Below are 9,059 nucleotides of genomic sequence, written 5' to 3' on the forward strand. Positions count from 1 at the left end.
CCCTTGGATTCAATCCCCAGTACCAAAAAAACAAAACAAAAAACTTTGCTTCCCTTCATCTCCCTTCCCCCACCAAGTTACAAAGATAATTTCTTATAGAAGTTTTGTAGTTATATTTGGCTTTTACTTTTAGTTCTTTCAGACCCCTATTAATGTTCATATATGGTATGAGGCAGAGGGTCAAGGTTCATTTTTACCCTCATAGAACTATCTGGTTGTTCCAGCTCCATTTGTTTAAAAAATCTTTGCCAGTGACTTACTTGAATGCAGGTATTATTATTAGAATTGTACTATATGTATTAATTTGGTAGAAAATAACTTGTTAACAATATTTGTTCTTCTAGTATGTGAATGTGGTATGTCTCTTTTTTTTGTTTTGTTTTTTAGTTATAGCATTTTCATGTGGTTTTTTTTTTTTTTTTTTTTACAGTACCAACAAAAGTAAACCAGATGCAATTTTTGAGTACAGCGAAGTACAGACTGGTGACTTTTTTCTCTTCAAGAGTCTTATGATTCTTCATTTTTAGTAAAATAAAGAGCAAATTAACTATCTGTAAATGTACCTCCCTCACCCTGGTATTTACCATAAAGTTGTAAAAAGGGGGTTAAAGAAAAGTTTTCTTGTTAGTTTCTACCATATGAAATATGCTATATTCTACTTTGCCAGGGCCAATGTATGGAAAATATCTAAATGTACTACAAATATGAAACAGTAAAAAGATTATGGCTAAAAAGGATAGTAAATGAAAATAATATATATTTAAAGAATCCAAAATAGGCCAGCAATAAAAGGTTAATATAAAAAAGCTCTAAGTGTACTATAAGCATTATAGGTTTTTCCTGTGTTTTTAATTTTTTTTTGTAGTTGTGTATGGACAGAATGCCTTTATTTTATTTGTTAATTTTTGTGTGGTGCTAAGGATTGAACCTAGTGCCTCACACTTGCAAGGCAAAGAGATATACCACTGAGCTACAACCCAGCCCTTCCTGTGTGTTTTTAAACAATGAAAGGGTCAAAAAAAAAAAAAGGATCAGCAGTGTTAGACTAAATTTTTATTGTATATTCTGCTTTGAATGGAACCTTTGTATTATAATTATCATAGAATAACATAGTTTCCATCAGGTGATGGCAATTTATGCTAAATGAAAATCTTCCATAGTTCTTCTATTTTGAAATATCTTATAAACAATTAAATCACCACAGCATGATTATACAACAGTAAAATTTTCTCTTGCATTAAATTGAAGACATTTAATTTAAAAAAGGGGAGAGAATATAGAAAGGTATTTAGAGCTTTCTGAGTACACAATATCTCAGACAGTTCAAGGCATCATAGTCTCCATCAAGAACAACAAAATAATTTTTGTCATGCTGTTAAATTCATGATTAACTAGTGCACATTGGTCAAGTAGATTCAACAAACACTGATGTCCATGGTGGCATATTGGCAACTATACATAAGTGGTTGTCAGTAGAGAGTTTAAAAGACCTTCCCTTTCTTTTTATTCGTTTTTGAGGTTCTCAGAGAGTTCTATTGTTCTAAGATATTTTAAATGTCCTAGTTGGCTTTCTCATTCTCAAACTGTATGACGTTTTCCTTTCTTAATCCTTTTTGCTGTGCTTCCAAATTATTTTTCATTTGTTTATGGTGCTCTTAAGCTCACCTTCAAAGTCATTCACATTTTGAATTTTTTCTTTTGACCTTCATCTCAAACACCTGCTCATGTTCATCTTCATCTTAGCTGCATGCTCCCTTCTTTCTTTCTTTTGTGACAGAGGGTTCTTAGTAAGCCACCCTTTAATATTGTTATCAATTCCAATGTAAGTCAACTGCCAGTTTTTGTTTCTGTAGTTCATAGTGTTCATTATTGATAACAGCGTTCAAATCTTGCATGTGTGTTCATATCAGTATATTATAGTTGTAAAATCAGTGTTCAATACTTTAAACTTCAGTAACACCCCAAGGATGCTGCCTTTCTGACCCTTTTGCTATTAATTTCAGTGATGGTTATTACTGCCTACCACAGCAAGAGGAAACAGTCCTTTATCTTTTTAACAAGCTTACTTTTTTCATCTTTTGTTTCTAGAAATTTATATTCAGGCCCTGGCTTACTTTTTATTACTTCTAATATTCAGTGAGATAAAATATTCTATGTTCTTGAATTTCTTTCATTTTTTTAAACTCTTGGTGTCAACTGTTAGTGTCCTCCAGTATGAGTGCATCTGCTTTGGCAATAAGCAGAATGATGCTCTTTCATGCAAAGACTTCATACACTCAAAATTGAGTGGTTTAAGTCTATATCCTAAAGGAGCGACATAGTATAAACAGTATTGTGCCCTGTTATCAGGCATCTGACATCTCTTTGCTCAATTCTGCATTTAGGCAGTCCTCAGATTTACTATCAGTGTAGTCAGTAGTAGGCTACCAACAATTATTGTTAGCCAGTGCACCTTCAGATGCTGGAGTGTCCACTTCTGTGAGCAGTAACTGAATACCACCTTGTTTGATTAAAACTCTGGATTGTTTCATGTATGATTTTTTTTTTAATTCCTTGGGAAGGACTCGGGTACTCTGGAGAATACAAATCAGGAAGGAATATTGACTTGATTGAGTAATGTCAACTTTGCCAGCTCAGATTTACATAAGTGTGAGTGCAGACCCTCTTTTCCCTGATTTTCTGAGTGCTTGATTTGAGTGACTGGCAGATCCCACATAACCCTTAAGGTTCTTGGGTAGTGGTGCTGCATGGTGCCACTGTTGATGTGCCTCTCCTCAGCAACAGCAGATCTCATGCTGACCACAGCACCCCCCCCAATCCCTCTGCAGCCAGCCCCCGCACTGTGCTATTATGACATTTTAGAATCTAAGTATGTTAATGTTTTAAGGGCTATTATAGAAATCAGTTTGAAATAATTTACAGAATTTGAAGATTATTAAACACAGTCAAGATTAAAGTAATCCAACGATCATATTTTATAATGGTAAGAACAAAAGAAACCTAATGCTCTTTCCCTCTACCTTAATCTGTAATGTAATTTAATATGTGGTTAAACTTGTAAGGAAGCGATCCTTGATTATCCTAGCCAAATGTAAGGAAGTGATCCTTGATTATCCTCACCATCATGCATTCATTGCCTTCTGAACTATTTCCCTTATTAACAGACAGATTAACAGTAAATCCTTCTCTAGAGTGTGAACTTCTAGGAACTTGTGCTTAATTCACATTTAGCCTTTTATGTTCAATGAATAGTGTGAAATAAGGTTAAAAAGGAAACCAGGACCTGCATATGGGCTTTGATCTGAGAAGCAACAGGGAACTGTTTAAACTTGGGAGAGTGAGCACCATGAAGAAAGTGGTGGTGTGGAAGGATGGCATAAATTAACCTGGAAGACGGAATCTAAGGTGGAAAGTTAAAAATAAAATGGATTTATTTTAAATGTTAACTCCTTCAAGTGTGGTCAGCATACCAGTAGTACTATCACCTGGAGGTTTGTTAGATAAATTCTGGGGCCAAACCCAGACCTACTGAAATGAGATTTGTATTCACATTAAAGTTGGAAAAGCAGTGCTCTAGAGGAACTTAGAGCCACCATTGTGTGTGAATGGGTAAGGGCCAGAGGGCAAACAGTAGTTGAAGTGACAGGTCACATGACAGATGTCAGACTTTTTGCATGCTTATTTTCTCTCTTTAAGCCACCAAAACTGATTTATCCAAATTAGCATTTTGGTTTTCTTGATTTGGGGGAGAAAATAATATCCAGACTCTTTAGAAATACATTCTTAGAAGTGCTGCTCTTTGGGCTTGCCAGAACTTTAAAAAGAACCATAAATCATTGATTTCAGTCATCTCAGCTGACTGAAGTAAATATAACTGAAATAATCTAATGGGGTCAAATGACCCAGTGTCCCTATTTTGTTACTCCCAGGGACTGGAATTTGGGGACGAAGTAGAGATGTTATAAAAGAGCCCAAATGTCGTTGATATACAAACTATAATAGTTGTACTTGTTAAAAATCTAGAAAAAAAATCGGGAAAGGACAGAATTTACTTTGTTTTGTAAAAACTAAAGGAAAAAATCTGTTAGCAGCATGCTACTCTCATATGCATTATCTGTTCATAGTTTATGTTCCTTTATCAACTTGTCCATCAAAATACAATTTTCAGGGCTGGGGTTGTGGCTCAGTGGTAGAGCGCTCACCTAGCACCTGCAAGGTGCTGGGTTTGATCCTCAGCACCACATAAACATAAATGAATAAAATAAAGGTATGTGTCCAACTATAACTAAAAAAAATACAGTTTTCATATAGTGATAATCATAGTATAAATGTAACTTAGTCTGTCATTTAACTTATTTCACTTGTTGATGTGACATACACTGGGTTTCCCTAAATTTGTCCTTATCTCTAAAGGCAACCTTTAGAATGCCTTGCCTCATTGGTTTTTCAGGTGAGGACTAAAGGCACCGTTTTGTTTTCTCTCTTACCCTCCTTGCCAGGTGCTTGAGAATAACACTTGCAGAGGACTCTGAGCAATTTTGTGCTAATTTTTGGTGGCAGAGGATCCATTAGAAGATAGAAGATTTTTATGCTGAAAAAAGAATCAGGGTTGAGGCTGTAACACTTTGATTCTTGGAACATGAGTCTAGCTGCATTTTGCGTCTGTGCAGGGGTACTCTATTTTAGACTAGTCTTTGTCCATTTTCTGTTTCTGTGACAAAATAACTGAGGCTGAGTATTTCTAAAGAACAGAAGTTTATTTGGCACACAGTTATGCAGTCTGGGGAGTCTAGGAGCATGATGCCAACATCTGCCACATCGTAGTATAATGGAGGGCATCACATGAGGAAAAAGAACAAGCATGACTAGCTCTAGTCATTCTCCTTCTTATAAAGCCACTAATGTCATCCAGAGGGTTCCACCTGGCTTACCTCATCTATCCCTAATTACCTCTTAAGGGCCTCACTTTAAGATACCATTAACATGAATTTGGGAATTAAATTCCTAAAACATGAACTTCTGAGGGACACATTCAAACCATAGCAAGATTGTAGCAAATTTTGAACTTCAAGTTAGTTTACTTATTTCCCTGAGTTGCTCAGTTGTTCATGAATTTGGAATACTTAACTATAGAGAAGATAATAATTATTTTCAAAGGGAAACAATTTTAAAATTTTGAATTTCCAACTTAAGTTGGAAGGCTAAGTAAGTATTGATAAAAAGAAATTTGAAGGAAAAGGCATTTGAGACATTGTTCAAGTAGATTGCCTTTAGAATGTGAATTGTCACTTCAACTTGTATTAGGTACCAGTTTTTGTCTGGTTGGTTCTTGGCAAAGGATTAGAAAAAATGTCTTTCAGTAAAAAGGGCCAAGTGCCTATCTGACTTTAGATGTGAATTTGAGAAGTGCAGTGGGCTTTTGTTTACTAAAATTAGCCTTTGCTTCTTAGCTCCCCCCCCCCTTTTTAAAGAAATTCTAGATGTTATACAAATGCACAGAGGCGGACACATTTTAAAAAAATATTTATTTATTAGTTATAGATGGACATAATATCTTTATGTGATGCGTCACGCATGGTAGTCAAGCGCTCTGCCTCTGAGCCACAACATCAGCCCCAGCTTCTTGGGCCTTTTGACTCATGCATGATAGTCTGTGTTGACCATTTGCTTCTTAACTTTCCTTTCAGTACGGCATGAAAGGACAGAATATTTAGAATGAGTAAGTTTGGAGAGCTGGGATCAGGGAGCCATTAGAAAGGAGGCTTTTTGAGTGAAATGTTTCTGAACATCAGTGGCTGTGGCTACGGATAGAGTGATTGTATCTCTCAGTTTGTCTACCAGTTTTTGTTGAAGCTTGTAGTCCTGATCTTAGTATTAATATGTGCCCCCTTTTTCTTTCAAAAATGTCCTGGTTTGGGTAATAAATGATCCAGTCACCCCCACAGGTAAAGTGCTTTTGCATCAGACACTGTATCAGCTTTTTTCTTTAATCCTCATAAAACGCCTGAAAAGGGTAGCCACTGTTGTCAGTTTCAGTTTAATTTACAAATGAAAATATACTCAGGAACATTGAATGACTTGACTGAGGTCTCCTGGTGGCAGACTTGATGAGCAGAGGAAGGACTGTCACTTTGTTCAGTCCTTGTTCTGCACACCAGGTCTCAACAAGACTTCCAAAGCTACTTGACTTCTCCCAGCCTGATGCACCAAGGTTTAATGTGTACGGCCTCCATTGATACTTTAGATCTAGTGAAGGTATTCCTGTAATGATTAGGAAGAAACTGTGGATTGGGAGTCTGGAAAAAAATTAAGGTGAGGCCTGTGTTGGGGCTATTGCGGGAGGGTAGAGTTCTGTGATATGTAGACCTCCAGGCTTCATCTGGTCCTTGAAGGGTTTAGCCAACTTGTTGCTCAGGCCTGCGGTCTTTGAGCTTGAGATGAGAAGGGTTGGTAGTTTTATTGATTGGCCCTGCTCAGATTTTAATGTTCATATATATTAATTAGAAATCTTGTAAAAATGTAGCTTAATTCCATAGGTCCGTATGGGGCCCAAGATTTAGTATTTGTAACAGGCTCTTGGTATGCTGATTTTACTGGTCTACCACATTGTCTTTGAATAGCAGGGGCATAGCTGATGATTAAATTCTCTCTGCCTGGGGTACAGAAGTAGCCGTTCATACAACAGATGTTCTGACTAGGACTGAGGGGATTATATACCTTCATAATTTAGAAGGGAATAGATATTTAAATATGGATGTTTTTAAAGGAAACATTTTGCTTTTGTAATGAATGCATGTGGGTTAATTTTAAAATATATCCTTAGCTTGGAGGAAGGGAGGACATAGAATCTCAGGAAGGAATAGTGTGAGGTGGGGGGCAATACCCACATGGGTGAGCTACTGCTTAGCTTGTGCAGTGTTGAACACAGCTTTGACAAACACAGACAGGAGCAAGCAGAGTGTCTACAGCCAGACAGGAATAGCGTGGATGGATGACACAGCAGCAAAGCTTAAAAAAAAAAAAAAAGCCTCCAAAGGGAGGAGTTCTTCCCACAGACTGACCATTTTTCCCCCTCAGGCTCTGTGCCTGAGTGTGCTGAGAGTATGCTGCTGGAAGCTCTGGCCAACTATTCATGTATTGGACAGCATTATACCCCGCTCTGTCCTGCCTTGCTCAAATCCTGCCTGGGCATATCCCAGGTGGGACTGCTTCCTGTATCTGCTTGCTTGCTTCTTGCAACAGGGGAGAACAAGAGGATGAAGTGCTACCAGCCTATACAGGTGTAAGCAGTCTTCCTGCTGAGGCTGAGACTCTTGCTATGAACCCCGCCCGCCCCCCCGCATGCACCCCACACACACACAGACATGAGGAAGAATCCCAGTGACAAGGGATCATGTTGGAAAAGGCCTGACACAGGAGGAGACATTGGTGAAAAGGAAATGGCAGGGGCTCCAGAAGTTGGACTTTCTTAGGCTTTGTTGCTGGAGCTGAGAGTGGTCACAGAAATAGGTTGTTGGTCCTGGTAGCAACCCTGAGAGAAGGCTCAGTAATTAAAGATGCTAGTGACCACCTTCAATGCTGGCATTACCCCAAGGGCTTCTAGAAGGTCAAAGTCAAGAAAAGTAGTATTGACAGAGCCATATATTGTGAGCTCCTGAACATGGTGTTTCTGATAGGGCATAAAAATACTTCTGAGATGGTTTCTCTTGTTTGAGTGTGTCCATGAGTGCTTTGGGAATGTTGCCTTAAATTGCAGGAAGGAGGGGAGGCACTAGATCCATATGTCTGCTCATGACTGGTGCCCCCTTCTGTTATGCTAAGGGGAGCCTGTGAGAGCCGATCTCACTCTAGCATTTGGGTTGTGGACCATGTCCTTTGAGAGATACCTGAAACAGCCTAGTGACTCTCCCTCCCTTTGCCAAAGCTGACCCCTTTTCTCTGTTTAAGGTGCTCCAGACAAGCCTGAAGCACTAGTGGTGTTCCCCGGGGTTCAAGTGCTCAGTGTTTTTCTGAAGGTTACTCCATTCCTCAGTAATAAACATTGCTGTGTCAGGGTGCTGTTCAGGGGCCACTTGGAGCACATAGATTTTTGCTAGCAGGATTGTGAAGCTTTGCATTGGGCTGCAAAGCCAGGGCTTGAGCCAGCAGCTGGAGAGAGTCCAGGACTAGAGTGTTTTTGGGTTTGGGGGTGGAGAGCAGAGGGAGGGGCAGGAGGGCAGAGCCACAGAAGCAGGCAGTCAGCTAGCTGCTTTGGCTTTGCCATCAGCAGATAGGACTTTAATTGTGGCTGAGGGCCACTTGGCTACCATTTCTGGAGAGTGGAGGGTCTGCCTCACAACCTGGACTTACCAGCACTGCACCTAGACTATTCCAAGTAGCTCTTGTAGCCGGCTTTTCCCTGGGAGGCAAGTCTCCTCCCCGTTGTCCCTCCTGCTCCTCCCCCGTTCTGAGGGATGATGCCGCTCTCTATTGCACGGCTCAGCCGGCTGATGTCACTGGCAGCGGGAAGCATCAGCAGCCTGATCACATGCTGGCCCAGTCTGTAATGCAGACGGGATAGGGGTGTGTGTGTGGGGAGGGGGCTGTATGGCAACTGCTTTTGCTCTGACGCCCCCAAAAGTGCAGAGGCAGCCGCTGCAGCATCTAGCCAGCTTGGATGTCTGGCCCCCGAGCCTGCAGAAACTATTATTAATAATACTTATTGTTGATAATATTGGGGAAAACAACCGTTAACTCTGGGATTTCTGCTGTCTTCCTATCCAAAGCAGAGTTCCAGGACTCCGAAGAAACAGTTACAAGCAGGATGCTTTTCCCCACCTCTGCGCAAGAATCTTCCCGTGGCCTCCCAGATGCAAATGACTTGTGCCTTGGCCTGCAGTCCCTCAGTCTGACGGGCTGGGACCGACCCTGGAGCACCCAGGACTCAGACTCCTCAGCTCAGAGCAGCTCACACTCGGGTGAGTGCCAGAGAATGAGTTGGCTGGGGGAGGGGGATGCATGGGGTAGCAAAGGAAAATATCCACAGCAACAGTTGTTCTCTTCCCTTTTGCATCACCCAC

At 40.1% G+C, this 9,059-nt stretch overlaps 1 protein-coding gene and 1 pseudogene across 11 annotated transcripts in view; one reads left to right on the plus strand and one right to left on the minus strand.

Moving 5' to 3' along the window:
* Cpeb1 (cytoplasmic polyadenylation element binding protein 1) overlaps positions 1–9,059 on the plus strand; it is an 81,351-nt gene that overhangs the window by 47,324 nt on the left and 24,968 nt on the right. For 6 of the 11 annotated variants that reach the window (XM_048790187.1, XM_048790184.1, XM_048790186.1 and 3 more), the window contains one exon: positions 8,766–8,957. In XM_048790187.1, coding sequence (XP_048646144.1) covers positions 8,804–8,957 — 154 coding nt within the window. In that variant the 5' untranslated portion in view covers positions 8,766–8,803. The remainder of the gene's footprint in view (positions 1–8,765; positions 8,958–9,059) is intronic. The other 5 variants (XM_048790188.1, XM_015493017.2, XM_048790192.1 and 2 more) reach the window with 1 other exon arrangement.
* On the minus strand, positions 1,482–3,126 carry LOC107148335 (annotated as a pseudogene).

The sequence above is a fragment of the Marmota marmota genome, unplaced genomic scaffold, assembly GCF_001458135.2.
Source record: "Marmota marmota marmota unplaced genomic scaffold, marMar, whole genome shotgun sequence".
Lineage (NCBI taxonomy): Eukaryota > Metazoa > Chordata > Mammalia > Rodentia > Sciuridae > Marmota > Marmota marmota.